General features: G+C 45.0%; 1 protein-coding gene across 2 annotated transcripts in view; it reads left to right on the forward strand.

Annotated features, from left to right (window-relative positions):
• COL4A2 (collagen type IV alpha 2 chain) overlaps window positions 1-21,620 on the forward strand; it is a 405,245-nt gene that overhangs the window by 270,279 nt on the left and 113,346 nt on the right. The window contains exons 26-28 of one of the 2 annotated variants that reach the window (XM_073556824.1): window positions 2,173-2,356; window positions 3,776-3,814; window positions 6,606-6,683. In XM_073556824.1, the coding sequence (XP_073412925.1) occupies window positions 2,173-2,356; window positions 3,776-3,814; window positions 6,606-6,683 (301 nt within the window). The remainder of the gene's footprint in view (window positions 1-2,172; window positions 2,357-3,775; window positions 3,815-6,605; window positions 6,684-21,620) is intronic. The other variant, XM_073556825.1, reaches the window with a different exon arrangement.

The following is a 21,620-nucleotide window of genomic DNA, read 5'->3' on the forward strand; positions in this document are numbered from 1 at the left end:
TTGCCCCCGGTGGCCAGTATAGTCATTGCACTTGTGTGCTTAGAGATAGTTTTGCCCCGGTGGCCAGTATGGTCATTGCACTGGTGTTTTTAGAGATAGTTTTGCCCCCGGTGGTGGTTAGTGTAATTACACGGGAATCACTAATAGGGTATTTACTCAATAAAGGTGTGTAAGTTGTGCTTACGCAGGTGATATTGTTGGGCTTTTCCAACCATCCTGGGTGGAGGAAGGAGCTGAGGAGAGTCCTGGAGTGGCAGTTATGGTGTCAGCGAGGAGTTTGTGTAAAGCATGGTGGCGTGGCAGCTATGGTGTCAGCGAGGAGTTCGTGTAAAGCATGGTGGAGTGGCAGCTATAGTGTCAGTGAAGAATTCTTGCAAAGCTTGGTGGAGTGACAGCTGTGGTGTAGAGCTGCACTCAGTTGCTGAATTCTGTTGCTGGAAGCTGCACTCAGGTGCTGGACTCCGTTGCTGGACAGCTGCACTCAGATGCTGGACTCTGCTGCTGGACAGTTGCACTCAGGTGCTGGACTCCGTTGCTGGACAGTTGCACTCAGGTGTTGGACACAGTGGGAGGAAGATGCACTCAGGTGTTGGACTCTGTTGCCAGGAGCAAGTGCATCAGAGCAAAGCTAAGTGTTTCCCTGTTTGTCACTTTTCCTCATGTTGGTGTTAGTACAGCGGTGGGGCCAGTGCCTGCACCACCCAGCTCCCTAGTAAGGAATAGGTGTAGGGTGTGCTAGGGTGACAGGTATCCTGATCGGCGACAGGTAAGGAGCCTGTATAGGGAACGTTAGGAGTGTTAGGGACACTGACTCAGGGGAGTGCAGGAGGTCTCCACATTCTCCGTTCCCTATCGCAGGGCCCACCGTTGTAAATGTTTCCCTATCACCTGTGTCTTGTTGTATTAGTTACCTTCCTGCGGGCCGTGTCACACTGGACAATTACACGTGCTGTGTCCTGTTGTATTAGTTACCGGCCTGCTGGCCGTGTCACACAGGACGGGGCACGTGACAGATACCAGCCGGTACACGGTAGTGTGTGGGGATCGTACACCGCTATACGGTGTCTGTATGGAAAATTGTCAATCTCCGTCTATTTGTATAGGGACTGACACACGCTGTCTCTGTCTAGTTTTCACCGTAGTCAAACAGCAGATATACGAAACTGTTTGAAAAGCGGACAGCACTCTAAGGTGTAGGTCTGGAAAAACGGACAAACTCCTCGGCTTTTTCTTCCAGAGTCACATCCAGATAGCTTCTATTTGTCCGTGATACCAGTTGGTACACGGTAGTGTGTGAGGAGCGTACACCGCTATACGGTCTGTGAAAAAATGAACGCTCAGTAACTCACCAGGACAAAATAATAAAAGTTGGAGTGCTTTGAAAAAAGCAGTTTGAACACCAGTGTGCACACAGCAATGCAGCTAGCAGGTAGCCTTGCAATGCAGCCTAATCACCACCAGCGCTGCTGCACAAAAGAAAAAATCCTCCCCTTTCACTGCACACTAACTGTACAGTGAAAAGCGCTATCAGCAGAAGCAGTTTTTTTTTCTTCTTCCCTGCCTAACGCTCTCCCTATTCAGAATCAGCAGCACCTCTCCCTGTGCTAAGATCGGCAGAAGTAAGATGGCGGTCGGCGGTCACAGCCTTTTATACTCACTGTGACGCCACACAAAGCCAGCCAATCACTTCAATGCCCTTCTCTAAGATGGTGGTGGCCGCTGTCTATGTCATCGCGTTGCCCACAGTGTGCGTCCTCCATCATTGGCTGAAAAAAGGCGCTGGAAGCATCATTTGAAACGCGACTTTGGCGCTCGGGTCACCGACCTCACGCTATGGTCGGGTTTCATTTCATGAAACCCGACTTTGGCGAAAGTCGGCAATTTTTGAAATTGACCGACCCGTTTCGCTCAACTCTACTTGACAGTATTCTCACACATGTGAGCCCTAAATCATTCTGTCTATATGCACATACAGGAGTTCTGCTGCCTTCTGAAGAGAGCGCATCGGGAAAGTGCTCTGAGCAGTGAGCGTCTAAAGATTTGGATCCTCATTGTTCTGCAGGATATTTAGGAACATAAAATATTATCAAAACCACTATTACGTGTACGTTCACTCTAAGATGTCCAAAGTATTCAGAAATCCATACAACACATATACTTTGTTTGTTATAGGGCGATGCTGTCAAAGGACTACTTGGCGACTCTGGGTTTCCAGGACTTCCAGGTTCTGAAGGACCCAGAGGTGAGACTGGTCAGCCAGGTATAAGATTTGAAGGCGCTAAAGGCGCACGCGGACTTCCTGGGCCACCAGGACTGAACGGGCTACCAGGAATTCCAGGATTGCCAGGCTTAACGGGTAAGAATTCTGAAAACTACTTTTCAGTAATTATGTGTAGATCATTACATTAATTTCACAAAATTTTGATAACAGATTTTATTAAGGATGAAGCTTGGTAGCTGAGCTTAATGACTACATTCTACTGATCACTCCTTTAAATGGCTTTATCGTAGTCCAAAATTATTCTTAAAAGATTAAATTACCCTCCAGAGCAGTACCTTAACCCCTTTACCCCTCAGGGTGGTTTGCACATTAATGACCGGGCCAATTTTTACAATTCTGACCACTGTCCCTTTATGAGGTAATAACTCTGGAACGCCTCAATGGATCCCGGTGATTCTGAGATTGTTTTCTCGTAACATATTGTACTTAATGATAGTGGTTCAATTTCTTTGATATGACTTGCGTTTATTTGTGAAAAAAAACAACAATATACCATACCTGTCTGTCGTTCTGTCCCACGCCGTAATCTATGTCTGGGGGATAATTAGTTTTCAAACTGCACGGTGCCAAGGTGTGACTGTCCAGGCTGAGAACCACTGGTGATTGAGCTGCTGGGAACGCAGCATCACTGACCAGGGGTGATGTCATAGAGGTTATCTCCGGTCACTGAGGCTCTGTTTCCAGCCGGGCTGAGCTGCGGTGAGATCCCCACTAGCACCGTGAGCACTCACGGTGCTAGTGGGGATCTCACCGAAGTCACCGCAGTTCAGCCCGGCTGGGAATGGAGCCTCACTGACCGATAGTAACTTCTATGACGTCACCTCGGTCAGTGACGCTGCATTCCCAGCAGCTCATACACCAGTGGTTTTCAGCCTGTTCGATCGCAGCATTTCGGGGGCTAAAGTGCAGAGAACAGTCTGTGACCACTCCTGGCACTAGTGCCGGGTGTCATTCTTCATTCTTACTGACTCTCTGTAGCCTAATGTGCTAGCCTATACAGTTGAGTAAATGGTAAGGAGATGTATACTTACCATATGAAAGCCAAAAGGACACATACTGTATCTGGAGTTCGTCAGGTATATGAGAGTTGTGGGTTTGAAATCACCCATTAGAAAGTGCACTAAAAGCAATTGTCATAGTGAGTCATCCATATTACCAATATGGATGGAATCCAAATTATGTAAAAAAAATGCTCTTCTCCAATGAGGACATTTGTAACTCAATGTTAGCTATTACATTATTTAGTAATCGGATGTGACATAAGGTTAAAAATGTGTAATATTAAGTTCCAAATTCAAACAATACTAGAATTATATCAGTATAACAGTGCACGTTATGAATGGTTCAAATTAGAACCACCATGACATAATGTTGACTTGATTCATCAGATATAATTTGTTGATAATAACGATGTAGTTTCATAAAGACTATAGGGTTTATTTGGTTACATTTTGACATCAATGTTAAAATAGTTTTTGTACTTTTTTATTTTAGGAGATTGTTTTAAGGAGCCCAGAGACGACGGACAAACAGGTAATTCTTGGCCTCCCCACTACCCGTTGTGCACAATAACGATGTTTCTTCTCTAAAGATTTCTGATAATTTTTATAGGTTGTTTCTAGAGATGGGCGAATTTATTGTGTGAAATGGTGGAATGGAATTCTACTCAGATTTTGCAAAAATCTGTGTTCTGCAGAATGTGGATTTTTTGTAATTTGCTACACGGGAATTTAGTAAGATGGTGGCTTACTGAACACCATTTGGCTGAACCATAGAGGGACAATGAAATATTAAAAAATAATTAAAAGAACTAATACTCATCTCAACATTCAATTCCCGGCCACCTCCACTGCATTCTCTTCCTCATACAGTTTTAATTGCCTCTTCTTACCAGTTCTGTGTGCTGATATCCATGGCCTCTTCATGCTAGACTGGGACTTCAGGATGTGTATCATAACCTTTTTATGACGGGTGTTCTAGGCCTGGACTGATGCCTTAACTAGACCAGGGACGTCACTGCGCATCCTCGTCTTAAGGTTGCTGTGAAGTCATGAAATCAGGATGTGCTACGACCTTATGATGAGCACTCAAGGCCGGAACTTCCACCGCTACTAAACTTGGGCCTAGTCAAGGCTAGAAGTCCCGACTAAGCATAAAGATGCCTGGAGTTTCAGTGCGAGGCAGTGGTAAGTATAGGTTGCACAGGACCGTATGGGTGACAGTGAGCAGCAGAGGGGAGTGGAGAGTTGAGTATTGGTTGTCATTTTTTTCTACATATTACGTATATTATGCTCCAGAGCATAGTAATGGTTGCTACATAGTTACATAGGTTGCAAAAAGACCTAGGTCCATCAAGTTCAACTTTTCTCCACCAATTGTACATCTCGTCACTAATTTAACTATAACCCACAATGTTATGTGTATCAAGGAGCTCGTCCAGCTCTTTTTTAAAAGCTGTTATAGTGTCTGTCATTACTACTTCTTATGGTAGGGCATTCCACAGTCTGACTACTCTAACTGTAAAGAACCCTTTCCTTTTTAACTGCCGGAATCACCTTTCTTCCACCCATAATGAATGCCCCCTGGTCCTTAGTATGGTCTTTAGAAGGAATAAGCCATGTTCCAGTCCTTTGTACTGGCCTCACATATATTTATACATGTAAATGAGATCTCCTCTGAGGCGTCTTTTTTCTAAACCAGTCCATCTTTTCCAACCTCTCATCATATGAGATGCCTTCCATCCCATGTAATAATCTAGTTGTCCGTATTTGAACTGATTCTCACTTTTGAATATCCTTTTTAACTCCTTAGTGACAGAGTCAATTTTTTAAATTCTGACCAATGTCACTTTATGTGGTAATAACTCTGGAACGCTTCAACAAATCCCAGTGATTTTGAGATTGTTTTTTCGTGACACATTATACTTTTTGATCATGTTAGGTCGATAGGTTTTATGTTTTTTATAAAAAATATCAGAAATTTGAGAAAAATGTAAAAAAAATTAGCAAGTTTCAAACTTTGAATGATTGTCCCTTTAATTCAGATAGTCACACAACACAAAAACATTAATAAATAACATTTCCCACATGCCTGTTTTACATCAGCACCATTTGTAAAATTTCCTTTTCTTTTGTTAGCATTTTAGGAGGTTTAAAATTGTAGCAGTAATTTTTCATTTTTTCAAGGAAATTTACAAAATTAATTTTTTTAGAGACCTATCCATGTTTGAAGTGCCTTTGGGGGTCATATATCTTGGGAAACCCCCAAAAGTTATACCATTTTAAAGACAGCACCCCTTGACATATTGAAAACTTCAGTCAGGTAGTTTGTTAACCCTTCAGGTGATTTTCAGAAATTAATGCAAAGTGGCATGACAGAAATGAAAATGTGTATTTTTACAACCTAAATGCAGCTAACTTCTGAACAGGTTGCAACAGCCGTCAGACTCTAAGGCTGCTATTTGGTCGTGAATTGCCATGGCAAGCATCAGGACCACACAGTCATGATCTGAGGGCACCAATGGGGATAAAGAGGGAGCCCCCATACTCTGTTAACCATTTATATGATGTAGTCAATATTGACAGCAGCATCTAAGGGGTTAAACAGATTTGGATGGTGAAAACACTGATCGTGGCTGATGCAGCAAGTTGTCAGCTATAGTGTACAGCCGACAGCTGCTGGATTGCCACCTGTATGGGGAGGCTATTTTCTTATATCTCTGGTCAGTTAAAAGTCGTATTGGCTGTCATTAAGGGGTTAAAATGTGGAGCCCAAAACTGGATCCCATTTTCTAAATGTGACCTCACCAATGATTTATAAAGGGGTAATAATACATTGGGATAGCTGAATTTTCTCTCTCTCTTTTTATACATTCTAAAATCTTGTTCGCTTTTTTAGCTGCTGCCTGACATTAAGTAATGTTGCTTAGTTTACTTGTAACCTGAATACCCAAGTCCATCTCCTGTTCTGTAGTCCCGAGTATTCTTCCATCTAATTTATATGCAGCAATAGGATAACTCCTTCCTAGGTGCATTACTCTACATTTATCTACATTAAACCTTATTTGCCAAGTGATTGCCCATTCAGTCATCTTTTTCAGATAGTTTTGCAATATTGAAATGTCAAGGTCAGATTTTAATATCCTACATAGTTTGGTGTCGTCAGCAAAGACTGACACTTTACTCTCAATCCCAACCACGAGGTCATTAATAAAGAGGTTAAAAAGAATCGGTCCTAGCACAGATCCCCGCGGTACCCCACTGCTAATTATATCCCATTTAGAGATTTTACCATTTATGACCACTCTTTGTTTCCTGTCATTTAGCCGTGACAACCCGAGCAAGCCTACACGAAACGCGTGTAGAGGTGGGCAGTCTGCTGACAAAAACTGAGACCAATGTAGGTAAGGATCAGTCTTGAGCCAGCCACCTTATTTGTTTGCCCCTTAAAGTCGTATACACACTATACAGTATATTATGGTCTATCCTCTTAAGAACTTGATTCCTCCTGTTATATACTTTTCAGTGTAGTGCTGTCTCCTGGGCTTTCTTTACCTGTGTCCTTCATAGTGATTATACTCATGTAAAATTTGTGTGTAATTATGTATACTCTAATATTTTAGTACTGTTTATACTTGAAATCTTTATATAAATAAACACAAATTTTTTCACATATTTTGAAGACAGATTTCATGACTCCAATTTTTTGAATTTCTTATATTTATGGGAGCTTTTTGTCATATTGGCAGCAAAAAAACCATTTCTGACGTCAGATACTGTATATTATTGTCTGTTCCTCTGATCCAATTTTTCATGTTAGTTAAACACGACTTATTCTTCATGAATCTTTGCTGGTTGTCAGTTATTATCCACAATATATTTCTGCAGGTCATTTCTTATAATGCCCTGAAAAATTTTGCACAGAACTGATGCCAGTCTTACCGGATGGTAGTTTCCTGAAGTCACCTTCTTACCTTTCTTAACCCCTTTACTCCCAAGGGTGGTTTGCATGTTAATGCCTGGGCCAATTTTTACAATTCTGACCACTGTCTCTTTATGAGGTAATAACTCTGGAACGCTTCCATGGATCCCGGTGATTCTGACATTGTTTTCTCGTGACATATTGTACTTCATGATAGTGGTGTTATTTCATTCCTATAACTTGCGTTTATTTGTGAAAAAAATGGAAATATGGCGGAAATTTTGAAAATTTTGCAATTTTCCAACTTTGAATTTTTATGCTCTTAAATCACAGAGATATGGCACTCAAAAAACTTAATAAGTAACATTTCCCGCATGTTTACTTTACATCAGCACAATTTGGGAACCAAAATTTTTTTTTGTTAGGAAGTTATAAGGGTTAAAAGTTCACCAGCGATTTCTCATTTTTACAACACCATTTTATTTTTAGGGACCACATCACATTTGAAGTCACTTTGAGGGGTCTATATGATAGAAAATACCCAAAAATGACACCATTCTAAAAACTGCACCCCTCAAGGTGCTCAAAACCAGATTCAAGAAGTTTATTAACCCTTCAGGTGCTTCACAGGAATTTTTTGAATGTTTAAAAAAATGAACATTTAACTTTTTTTCACAAAAAAAATTACTTCAGGTTCAATTTTTTTATTTTACCAAGGGTAACAGGAGAAATTGGACTGGAAAAGTTATTGTGCAATTTGTCCTGAGTACGCCAATACCTGATATGTGGGGGGGAACCACTGTTTGGGCACATGGCAGAGCTCGGAAGGGAAGGAGCGCCGTTTGACTTTTTCACTGAAAAATTGGCTGGAATTCAGATCGGATGCCATGTCAAGTTTGGAGAGCTCCTGATGTGCCTAAACAGTGGAAACGCCCCACAAGTGACCCTGTTTTGGAAACTAGACCCCCCAAGGAACTTATCTAGATATGTGGTAAGCACTTTGAACCCCCAAGGGCTTCACAGAAGTTTATAACGTACAGCCGTACAATTAAAAAATCATATTTTTTTCCACAAAAATGATCTTTTCACCCCCAATTTTTTATTTTCACAAGAGTAACAGGGCCCCAAAAGTTATTGTGCAATTTATCCTGAGTACTCTGATACCCCATATGTGGGGGTAAACCACTATTTGGCGCATGGCAGAGCTCGGAAGGGAAGCAGCGCCATTTGACTTTTCTGGCTGGAATTGAGATCGGACGCCATGTCGCGTTTGGAAAGCCCCTGATGTGCCAAAACAGTGGAAACCCCCCAATTCTAACTCCAACCCTAACCACAACACACCCCTAACCCTAGCCCTAATCCTAGCCCTAACTGTTATGAATGAGTCACCGAGGAGGAAAAAACAAAAAGCAAGCTAAGCCCTGAAAACCGGAGAGGTTGGTAACTAGCGGATTGCAGACCCCTGATCCTATCCACAACAACTAGCAGTAGCCGTGGAGCGTGCCTACGGTGGTCCTAGACGCCTCGTCACGGCCGGAGAACTAAATAAGCCTAAAGAAAGAAAGGGAAAATCTAAACTGCCCCAGAGCAGACCCCAAAGCAATAGACAGCCCCCAACATGTATTGTCGGTGAAACAAGATGAAAACACAGACACAGATAGAAAGATAGGCTGAGCAAACGATGGGGCCCTCACTAACTAGAAAGGACAGGAAAGAAAAGCTGCTGTCTGCAATCACGCAAAAAACCCTGCCAAAAAAAAGTCCAACACGTCTGATAGAAAAAGGCCCTGAAGTCGCTAGACTTCAAATCACTATATCAGCACTCAGGTATATTCTGAAGGCAGAGCAAAAGAGATCAACTGATCAGAGACAAAATGGGGATTCAGCCCAGTCCAGCCAGGGCTGGCTGAACACAAAAACTAAGTAAACCAGACAAAACTCATATGAACAATAGCAGAGAAAACTTAGCTTTAGGAAGGCAGGAACCAAACTGGAAATCAGAAGCCACAGTCAGGAAAAATCACCAGCAAGAAACTAGGGAGTCGGCTGCCTTAAATCCAATCAGAAACTCCTGATGTCCAATCGCAGTCCTCTTCCTCAGGTGGCCGGTTTCTGCCATTTAGATCAGCTTCATTACCTCCCTTCACCAACAGAGGGAGTCCAGATAGAGAACTCACTACAACTCTGTCAGCACAGCCAGCTCCCTAACCCTCACCAGAAGCCAGAGGCAAACCCGAAAATGAGCTCACAACACTTAACCTTAACCCTAATGGGAAAATGGAAATAAATACATTTTTTTAATTTTATTATTTTTTCCCTAACTAAGGGGGTGATAAAGGGGGGTTTGATTTACTATTTATGGCGGGTTTTTATGTTTGGCAGCTGTCGCATGCTAAAAGACGCTTTTTATTCTAAAAATAGTTTTTTTATTTTTATTTTTTAAGGGGTTCAATAAAGGGGTTAACTAGTGGGACATTTTTATAGGGCGGGTCGTTACAGACGCGGCGATACCAAATATGTGTACTTTTATAGTTTTTTTTTATTATTTTCAAAAAATGAATTTATTAGAGACTTTGCAGGCATGAGGAAGCCTGCTCCCTGCAGGCCCCTGAAGGTCCCCGCCGCCATATTGGATCCGGGTACCTGCAGGGAAGGAGGCCCCCCAGCAACGCTGCACATCGCGCTGCTCTGGGGGTCTCAAGGAAGCACGGAGGGAGCCCCCTCCCTGCGCACTTCTCTCCTATGCCACCGGTACACTGCGATCATGTTTGATCGCAGTGTGTCGGGGGTTAATGTGTCGGGGGCGGTCCGTGACCACCCCTGACACATAGTGCCGGGTGTCAGCTGTGATAATCAGCTGACACCCGGGCGCGATCAGCTGCGCTCCCCCCGTGAGCGCAGCTGATCGCGCTAGACGTACTATTCCGTCCTTGGGACTTAAGTCCCAAGTCACATGGACGGAATAGTACGTCTAATGTAGGAAAGGGGTTAATGATCAGTACCACGTGAGTCGTCCTCCAAACCCTTGGCACCACCCGTTACAAAATGATGTACTTCTTTTTGTGTTAAACTAGTTATATCAGGTAGTGAATTTTGATTTTTACCTTGTTAAATGATCCCTGTAACAGACAGTTCATTGGTGAACATCTATGAAAAGTACCTGTTTAATAGCTCAGCCTTTTTTTGTCCTCTGCAATTATCTTGTTATTGTCATCTTTTAAGGAGCTGATACCATCTGTTTTTTTTTCTTTTTGGCATTAATGTATTTATTTAAAAAAAATTGGGACTTATTTTAATGTCGTTGACGATTTGTTTCAAGTCACTGAAATAAATTTGCAGTGAGTCAAATCTCCCAGTGAAACCTAACAGATTTGGTCATTTCAAATCTTGTCAGATCTGCTCATCTCTCGTTATTCCTAAGCTTTGCTGCCATATTTTATGATCAGTGAAGCTCTGGAAAACTTCACCTATAATCAAAATGATGGGGATAGCACAAAAGTCTTTCAACACAATGTATGTTTGTCTGTCCAGGAAAGTAAAGCATGGAACCACACACATGAATACGACTATGCTGCGATTCCTTGCACAACCCAAAGCCAAGTGAGCCACTGTGCAGGGAAAACTTTGAAGTGAATGCAATGCTGTGTCTTTTTTATGCAGACAATCTGTGGGAGTTTCAGTGCTAGGACTCCCACAGATTATAATGTAATTGCATACTCTTGGAAAATGGAATCACTTTAATAAGAATAAACATTTAAAGGGACCTGACAGTTACTTCATGCTGCTTAGATCATAGGTAGTATGAATCAAGAGTCCGGATGATTTACTCTGAAATGCTGCAGCGTTTCAGAGAATACATTTTATGTGTGCACAATTATTAAGCAAGTATTTTGACCATACCACAATTTGTATACATATTTCTCCTTTGCCTCATTGGGGGACACAGGACTATGGGTGTTATGCTGCTGCCACTAGGAGGACACTAAGCAAAATGCACAAAAAAGTTAACTCATCCTCCACAGTATACACCCTCTGCTGGCTCTCTCGTGAACCAGTTCTTGCTTAGTGTCTTTAGGAGGCACTAGGGTCTGCTTTCAGACCCCGACTTTCTTATTTTATTTTTATTTTTTCCCTTTTTTCCAAAGATTGAAGGGCGACGGGGCCTTTCAAGGTTTCGATCTCCCAAAAACATCAACAGGCGTGAATGCCGAGTGTCACCTCCCCGTACCCCTCCTTCAACCTCCGTGTCTGTCTGGACTCATCTTAGGGGCCACAGATCGTTCAATGGGTCCGCTCTCCCCACACCAACAATGGACGGGAACATAGGGTGTCGCCCCCACGTACCCCCTTCTGGAGCCAGACCTGCAGTCAGACAGGCTTCCCATTTTGCGGCTTCTGAGTGGCCCTACAGCATCACCACTGTCAGAAAGTGGCTGGTGCCAGGAAGCAAATGAGCCCTTTCCACCTCCCTATCAAAGGGTTGGCAGATTGAGAAAGTGGCTGGTGCTAGGAAGCAAAGGACCCCTCTCCACCTCCCTATCAAAGGGATGGTGGATTGAGGATGAATGGCTAGATAGGTGCCCGGTCCCTGTGCAGCGGCCGCCGCTGCCTTCTTACTGCCATGGCCTTCTCACTGCTGCCATGGCCTTCTTAGCCACGGCCTTCTCTTTACCGCCGCGGCCATCCCGCGCCCCCGCTGCTGCCGCGGCCTCTAATTTAGTCCCCGGCTTCTGGCTGCGGTAGGCACAACAGCCGCCCATGATCCCGGCTGGCTCCGCCCCTTCCTGGCCAACTCCGCCCCCTTCCCAAGTGCTTCTGGCCGGGCTTGTACAGAGCGGGCGGGGACTGTCTCTGGCGCTTCTCGCAGCTCACGAGAAGCGCCAATTCTCCTATCAGACATCACTTCCTGGCGCATCCTAGGCAAGAAGATTGTGGGGGATGCCATTACCCTCTTCAGATCCGCGGCACAAGCACTTCTCTGGGGCCACGCAGAACCTGAGTAAGATAGCCACACACCACTGCAGGTGCACGCTGCTTAACCCATACACTGCAGGCACATCCCTGCAGCTTTTCAGCAGCCTTTTGCAGCTTCCTTCGGAAATTTGCATTATGTCTCAATCAAAGGCTAATAAGAAGGCAGATAAAACGCACATGAAAATCTATGCCTCATGGACCTCATGCAATGTTTCGCTACCTCGGAAACATCCTAAACCTCTCTGTACGGACTGTGAAGCCTCAGGCTCTCAGGAGCCCCCCGCTACGTTAAACACAGCGGTGCCAGCCTCCCTGAGTGGGCTTCTTCCTTGACACAGTCCATGGGCAGCACGGTGGCTCAGTGGATAGCACTGCAGCCTTGCAGTGATGGAGTCCTGGGTTTAAATCCCACCAAGGACAACATCTGCAAGGAGTTTGTATGTTATCCCCGTGTTTGTGTGGGTTTCCTCTGAGTACTCTGGTTTCCTCCCACATTCCAAAGACATACTGATAGGGAATTTAGATTGTGAGCCCCATCGGGGACAATGATGATGATAATGTGTGCAAACTGTAAAGCGCTGCGGAATATGTTAGCGCTATATAAAAATAAAGATTATTATTATGGCTTCTCACAAAGGCCATAGAATCCTTTCGTGATTCCTCCTCAAGCCTGGGCATCTCCTTACCTCCTGTAGAGGGTCCCATGGCCACACAATAGCTTTCTTCAGACAGGGGCCTCTAGGAAACGTACCTATGACACATCCCCACGAAACTCCGATGCCTCTGCATCCGCTAGCTCTGTGTCTTGTTCCCCTTCACCAGGGGTTCGCAGCTAGCACAACTCAGAATACGAATCAGATGTGGCCCCAGATCCGGACTCCACTGAGTTCCAGGAGTCTATAGATGCTCTCATCGAGGCGGTTAATCACGCTCTGGAAATAGGCGAAGAACCCGGTACTAATCCGGATCACTCAGTGTCCTTTAAACTAACAAGGCTGTGTGCACACGATGCAGATATGCAGCCGATCCGCAGCGGCTTTTTTCCTTAAAATCAATGAAAAAAATAAACGCTGTGCAGACGCTGCAGATTTTTCCGCGCGGCTTTCCTGCGGTACAAAATCCGCAGCATGTTACTTCTTTTGTGCGGTTTTCCACCTCCCCTGTCTCCAAATCTGCAGGGGGGAATCCACAGTGGAAAACTGCACAAAAACTGCAAGAAAACCGCAGGAAAAATGGAAGAAATCTGCAAGAAAAATGCAGGTCATTTGACCTGCGGATTTCTTCAATTCTGCGCGGAAAAATCCGCAGGGCTAAAAAGTCCGTCTGCACTCAGCCTAAAACTGCCTCACAGGCTTTTTGCTAACCACCCTGTGTTTACGGACATTGTTAAGAGGCATAGAAGTCACCCAGATAAGCGTTTCACGTGCCTAAAGCCGCTAGAAGCACAGTACCCTTTTGCACCTACTCTGAGACAAGAGTGGACTGAGTCTCCTGCAGTAGATCCACCCATATCGAGACTCGCTTCAAAAACTCTTCTGTCTCTAGCTGATGGATCTTCCATTAAAAATCCCACTGATCATCAGATTGACAGCCTGGCCAGGTCGGTCTTCGAGGCTGCTGGAGCAACTCTATTTCCTTCATTAGCCACCACTTGGGTAGCTAGAGCTATGGTAGGCTGGGCAGAGGCCATTGTGAAAACCAGTAGGGACAATAGCCTGCCATCCGAGGTGACCAGTCTCGCCTACCAGATCGCCCAGGCAGGGGATTACGTAATTCATGCCTCTCTAGATGCGGCTAATTGTGCCGCACTTGCGGCTGCCAACGCCGTTACCATCAGGAGAGCTTTGTGGCTCCGAGAATGGCAGGCAGACTCTGCTTCAAAGAAATCTTTGACTTCCTTGCCATACCAGTACGGGTGTTTGTTCTGAGATAAACTCGATCAGATTATCTCGGTTGCTACTGGTGGAAAAAGCAAATTTCTCCCTCAGCGTAGGCCTAGTTGCCCCTTTCGGAACCAATTCCAGGCTCACTTCCGACCTTTTCGCAATATCACAAGCTGGTCATCCACAGCTGCTTCTTCTAGCTCGTCTCGCCCCCACGCAGTGGCAGGGGTTCGCACCCTTCCTTCAGACCTTCTAACTCCTGGAGAAACAGATCTCCCAGATCCAGACCCAAAAGTGCCCCTTCCCGCAAGTTCTCTTCCCAGTGACTTCTTGCCGTGTCCAGAGGACACAGGCAGGGTAGGCGGCCATCTAGTTTTGTTCCGCCAAGTCTGGTTAACGGTCGTTCACGACCAATGGGTCATAGATCTCGTGTCATCCGAATACAAAATCGAATTCACGTCACCCCCTCCAATGTGTTTCTTCCAGTCTCGTCTTTCAAAGTCCAAGGCACAGGCAGTCCCCTTTTACCAGGTCTTTTACGCCCTCCGCCACAGCGCAGTCATCGTTCCGGTTCCTCCCATGGAAAGGTTCAAGGGCTTTTACTCGAACCTGTTCGTGGTCCCAAAGAAGGACGGAACCCATCCTAGACCTAAAGTTGTTGAACAAATTCGTCACAGTGCGCCACTTCAGGATGGAATCCCTCCGTACCATCATCGCTTCTCTGGAGAAAGGGGAATACCTTGCGTCAATCGACATCAAAGTCGCATATCTCCAAATTCCAATGTTCGAAAGTCATCAAAGATTCCTACGCTTTGCGGTCGGAGAAAAACATTTTCAATTCACTACTCTGACCTTCGGGCTTGCCACCGCCCCCAGAGTGTTCACAAAAGTCATGGCAGCCATCATGTCTATTCTACACTCCCGGGGCATGGTGATCCTACCCTACCTGGACAATCTTCTCATCAAAGGTCCGTCCTATCAGGCTTGCGCAGAGAGCGTCAGTGTCACCATCGACACTCTGTCTCGCCTAGGTTGGCTAGTGAACCTGGAGAAATCTTCCCTAGTTCCATCCCAGCTAATTCTCTTTTTGGGGATGGTCATGGACACTTCCCGAGGGTTGGTAATTCTCCCTCCGGAAAAGATTTCCTCTTTAGCCCAAGGAGCCCAATTGCTATCTCTGGCCCGCTCTCACTCCCTGCGGTTCGCCATGCAGGTCCTCGGGAAAATAGTGGCATCCATCGAGGCAGTGCTGTTTGCCCAATTTCACCTCCGTCCCCTGCAGCAGGCCCTGATCTCAGCCTGGGACAAGAATCCAGCCTCCTTGGTTCGCCGCTTTCGCCTGGCACCCATAATCAGGAGGTCTCTCTGGTGGTGGACTGCTACGTCGTCATTGGATCAGGGAAGGTCCTTTCTTCCTGTACACTGGCTGGTAGTGACCACCAACGCCAGCCTCCTCAGATGGTGTGCGATCTTTCATCACCACACGGCTCAGGGACGTTGGTCTACTCATGAAGCCAACCTTTCGATCAATATCCTCGAGATCCGAGTGATAAGGCTAGCTCTTCTTCAATTCCATCACCTTTTGGCAAGACGTCCCATCCGGTTCCAATCAGACAACGCCACGGCTGTGGCGTACATCAGTCGCCAGGGAGGCACGCGAAGAGCGATGATCGAGGTAACGCAATGGGCTGAGACACATCAATCGCTCATCTCTGCAGTTCATATTCCGGGAGTAGAGAATTGGGCGGCAGACTTTCTCAGCCGCCAGGGCATAGCCTCAGGAGAGTGGTCTCTTCACCCTGAAGTCTTTCATCAGATTTGCCAGCATTGGGGCACTCCAGATGTGAACCTCATGGTCTCCAGGCTGAACGCCAAGGTTCCGGCATTCATAGCCTGATCCTACGATCTGTTAGCCATTGGCTCAGATGCTCTAGTACTTCCATGGAGCCAATTTCGCCTCCCTTACATCTTTCCACCTTTTCCACTGATCCCAAGGGTCATCCAGAAAATCAAAGCAGAAGGCATTCCGGTGATCCTCGTCGCTCCAGACTGGCCACGCCGAGCTTGCTATGTGGAGCTAGTACATCTAGTCAACGATGTTCTCTGGCGGTTACCGGATCGTCCGGATCTACTCTCCCAGGGGCCCATTTGCCACCAGAACTCGAGAGCGCTGAGTTTAATGGCCTTACCATTGAATCCTGGATCCTAGCCCAGGCCAGGTTCTTGCGTCAAGTGGCATCTACCATGATCAACGCTAGGAAGCCTGTCTCCATGTGTATTTACCATTGCGTTTGGAAAACATTTTTCTCATGGTGCAAAGATAAGGGCCGTTCCCCGTTAGTGTTATCATCCCCTCCATTCTGGAGTTTCTTCAAGCGGGATTGGATTCAGGCCTAGCGCTGGCCTCTCAAAGGCCAGATCTCAGCTCTATCCGTCCTTTTCCAGTGACGGATAGCTTCCAAGCCACAGGTTAAGACTTTCATGCAGGGAATTTCGCATTTTGTCCCTCCATACAAGATGCCTTTGGAACCTTGGGACCTTAACTTGGTCCTCAGTTCCTTACAAGAGACCCCCTTTGAGCCAATACAGGATGTTTCTCTCTTCTTTCATGGAAGGTTGCCTTTCTGGTGGCAATAACATCCATCAGAAGGGTCTCGGAACTGGCGGCTTTGTCGTGTAAACCTCCATTTCTGATTTTCCAGCATGACAAGGTGGTGCTCAGGACGTCCCCATCATTCTTGCCTAAAGTCGTCTCTTCTTTTCATCTGAATGAAGACATAGTTCTGCCCTTGTTCTGTCCGGCCCCGGTCCATCGTACTGAGAAAGCTCTTCACACCTTGGACCTAGTGAGTGCTCTCAGAAAGTACATTTCCGGAACAGTGTTTTTCCGCAAATCTGATGCTCTTTTTGTGCTTCCGGAGGGACACAGGAAAGGCCACGATAGCCAGATGGATTCGTTCAGCAATCCAAGAAGCTTACCATGTCAATGGTCAGCCTATCCCTGCGGGGATTAAGGCACTCTCCACTCGGTCAGTGGGGGCTTCCTGGGCCATTCGTCACCAGGCTTTCACACAGCAAGTGTGTAAGGCTGCGACTTGGTCCAGTCTTCACACGTTTGCTAAGCATTACAACATTCATTCTCAAGCCTCTTCGGATATGACCCTCGGCAGACAGATTCTTCAATCGGCAGTTTCGCCTCTGTAGGCTTCATTTAATCTTTTAGGCATTGGGTGCGCGAGGTTTCACCTGTTGTGATGCTTTCTCCACCCAGGGACTGCTTTAGGACATCCCATGGTCCTGTGTCCCCCAATGAGGCGAAGGAGAAACAGGGATTTTTGTGTGTACTCACTGTAAAATCCTTTTCTCCTAGCCAATCATTGGGAAGACAGCACCCGCCCTGTTTGCCAGTTGGCTTCTAGTCTGTGTTGGTTTTGACATATTGCAATTCTGTTTGTGTGCTCCTACTGCTTTGGCACCGAACTGGTTCACGAGAGAGCCAGCAGAGGGTGTATACTGCGGAGGAGGAGTTAGCTTTTTTGTGTATTTTGCTTAGCGTCCTCCTGGTGGCAGCAGCATAACACCCATGATCCTGGGTCTCCCAATGATTGGCTCGGAGAAAAGGATTTTACGGTGAGTACACACAAAAATCCCTGTTTTCCAACTTCAAATTATATAAACTGGAATGCTTATTGGATGAAGCAGATCAGGTGATATGTATTTGTGTAATGAGGGACCTAAAGATACCAACACCCTTTATCAAGGTGTGCAGAATTATTAGGCAGATTGTTTTTTCCTCAGGACAAAAAGAGATTTAATTCTATCTGAAAAGTCAAACATTGTTATAAGTCTTGCAGAGTGTTGCAGTACTCTTGAAATTGCTAAGGTATTGGGTTGTGATAAGAGAATCATCAAAAGCTTTGTTGCAAATACTCAGCAGGGTCATAAAAAACGTTTTGAGAAAATAAGATGCACGTTAATTGTCAAAGATTTGAGAAAAATAAAAAGTGAAGCGACGAGGAACCCATTGTCCCCCAGTGCAGTCATATTCTAGAACTACAACCTCCTTGGAATGCCCAGAAGTACAAGGTGTTCAGTGCTCATGAAGGCTGAAAGCCAACAACCACTGAATAAGACACATATGTTGAAACTTATGGACTGGGCCAAGAAATAACTGAAGACTTTTTTCAATTGTTTTATGAACTGATGAGATGAGAGTGACTCTTAATGGACCAGATGGATAGGCTTGTGGCTGGATCAGGATGGGTACAGACCTCCACTTCAACTCAGATGCCAGCAAGGTGGAGCTGTGGTACTGCTATGGGCTGGTATTATTAGCGATAAGCTAATTGGCCCTTTTCATGTTGAAGATGGACTCAAAATCAATTCCCACACAAACTTCTAGTTTTTAGAAGACACTTTCTTCAAACAGTAGTGTAAGAAAAAGTCTGCATTTTTAAATAAAACCATGATTTTTATGCAGGACAATGCTCCATCGCATAGATCAAAGTCTCCACTGCTTGGCTAACCAATAAAGGCTGTCATGATCTAGACCGGGGTTAGAGTCCTGTTTTCCCTTTTTCCCGGTCTGGTCATGAAAGGGTTAACTTTTCTCAGCCTCAGTCTGGGTTAAGGTTTGCTGTTTATCGCCGCTGCTTCCTGCAGGCTATTTCGGTTATAGAGGGCTGCTGTAGCTCACTCTGATTGCTCTGATTTGTCCTCCTGCGTTTGCTGTTTTCCCCCTTTCCCGTTTTGACTCAGTGTCACCCTTTTGACCTCCCGGTTCTGACTTGGCTTGTATCCTGACCTGCTTTTGTCTTTTGGCTAATGCTCTGTCTTATTTCTGACCATGTGTATTGCTGTGACCTCTGGTACTTCGTTCCCCTCTGTTGCTGACCCGGCTTTTCTGACTTCTCTTCCGCCACCTAGTGGCTTCTGCCTGCTGCTCTGTGGTTTCACTGTGAGTGTACCTGTTTTTCCTTCACCGCACCCCTGGTGGAGGTTCTGTGCTACTGCGCTGCAGCAGGCATGATAAAGGCCTTAATGATGAAAAAAATAATTACCGTATATACTCGAGTATAAGCTGAGATTTTCAGCCCATTTTTTTTGGCTGAAAGTCCCCCTCTTGGCTTATACTCAAGTCATATATGCCAGGGGGTCGGCGGGGGAGGGTGTCAGATCATACTGACCCCTCCTGATGCGTCTCTGCAGCCCCTGCTTGTCCCACGGTCTCCCTTCCTTCCTTCAGCGGTCACGTGGTAGTGCTCATTCAACTCATGAATATGCGCATATTCATGAGTTTAATGAGCGGTACCATGTGACCGCTGAAGGGAGACCGAGGGAGAACAGGGCTGCAGAGACTGCTCCAGGAGGGGGTAAGTATATAAAATATTCACCTGTCCCCGGTCCATCGCTGCTTGCCGCTGTCTGCCTCGTCCTCTGTCAGTGACATTCAGGCAGCAGAAGGCACGGTGACATGGTTAGTGCGCGCCGCGCCCTCTGCTGCCTGAACGTCACTGACAGAACGCGGCAGACAGCGGCAAGCAGCGATGGAACGGAGACAGGTGAAAATCTCAGGTGCCGGGTCCGGAGCTAGCGGTGACACTGGCACCTGGCCCCCAGCGACAGAGAGGTGAGTATGTCATTTTTTCTTTCATTTGCAGCAGCGGCGGCATATGGGTCATAATCTATGGAGCAGCATATGGGGGCATAATATATGGAGCATCTTATGGGGGCACCATATGGGAGCATAATCTATGAAGCAGCATATGGGGGCAGTATAGGGGGGCATAATCTATGGAGCAGCATATGGGGGCATAATATATGGAGCATCTTATGGGGGCAGCATATGGGGAATAATCTATGGAGCATCTTATGGGGTCAGCATATGGGGGCATAATGTATGGAGCATCTTATGGGGGCATAATCTATGGAGCATCTTATGGGGCCTATTCTATGGAGCATCTTATGGGGGCATAACCTTTATGGAGCAGCATATGGGGCATATTATTCTATAGAGCATTTTATTGGGCCATCAACCTTTATGGAGCAGCATATGGGTCATATTATTCTATGGAGCATCTTATGGGGCCATTATTAACCTTTGTGAAGCATTATATGTCGAGTATTTTGTATGGAGCATCTTTTGGGGCCATCATGAACTGTATGAAGCATTATATGGGGTTCCTGATTCAATATGGATATTCAAAAACATTTAACCTACTTATGTCTCAATTAATTTTACTTTTATTGGTATCTATTTTCATTTTTTAAATTTACCAGTAGCTGCTGTATTTTCCACCCTAGGCTTATACTCGAGTCAATAATAAGTTTTCCCAGTTTTTGTGGCAAAATTAGGGGGGTCGGCTTATACTCGGGTCGGCTTATACTCGGGTATATACGGTACATGACCCCTTCCTCACCTGATCTAAACCTGATCTGAGAACTTGTGGGTCCTTCTTAAACATGAGATTTATGGTGAGGAAAATCAGTATACCTGTTTGAACAGTGTTTTGGAGTCTGTGGTTGGTGCTGCCCAAACAGTTGATTGTCATGATGACTGGAAGGCTTATGATAGCTATTGAAAAGAAGGGAGGCTATATTGGTCGCTGATATTTTTTTAAATGTCAGAAATTTATTTTTGTACGTTGTGAATTGTTTAGTTGTTGTTAGCACTTTGACGGGTACGAATAGACGATTAGGATGGGAAATTTTATGTTTTTGTTTAGTTGCATAATAATTCTGCACACTAATAGTTCCCCAATATTTATGGACACATAGATATTCTCCAAAGAAATACAATACTTCACTTTTACTTTCTTAAATATTCAGCTTTCAGGTTTATTCTGAATTGACTGACAGCACTGTAGTTGTTCAATATTAACCACTTCGCGCCCAAGCCCATTTTCGTTTTTGCGTTTCTGTTTTTTGCTCCCCTTCTTCCCAGAGCCATAACTTTTTTATTTTTCCTTCAATATGGCCATGTGAGGGCTTGTTTTTTGTGGGACAAGTTGTACTTTTGAAGGACACCATTGGTTTTACCATATTGTGTACTGAAAAATGCAAAAAAATTCCAAGTGCGATGAAATTGCAAAAAAAGTGCAATTCCACAATTTATTTGGATGTTTTTTACCATGTTCACCCAATGGTAAAAATGACCTGTCATTAGACTTCTCCAGGTCATTACGAGTTCATCAACATCAAACATGTTTAGGTTCTTTTTTATTTAAGTGGTGAAAGCAAAATCCAAAGTTTGTAAACAAAAAAAAAGGAAACTGCACCATTTTCCGAGTCCCATAACGTTTACATTTTTCATGATCTTGGGTTGGGTGAAGGCTCATTTTTTTGCGTGTTGAGCTGATGTTTTTAGTGATACCATCAGCCCATTATTGCGTTTTAAGGCAATGTCGCAGCGACCAAAAAAACGCAATTCTGGCGATCAGGTTAATCCTTTTTTTTATTGATAGATCGGGCAATTCTGACCACGGCAATACCAAATATGTATGTTTGATTTTTTTTTATTGTTTTATTTTGATTGGGGCAAAAGAGGGTGATTTGAACTTTTA

Source organism: Dendrobates tinctorius, unplaced genomic scaffold (genome assembly GCF_039654945.1).
Source record: "Dendrobates tinctorius isolate UK_male_01 unplaced genomic scaffold, ASM3965494v1 ptg000240l, whole genome shotgun sequence".
NCBI classification, from domain to species: Eukaryota; Metazoa; Chordata; class Amphibia; order Anura; family Dendrobatidae; genus Dendrobates; species Dendrobates tinctorius.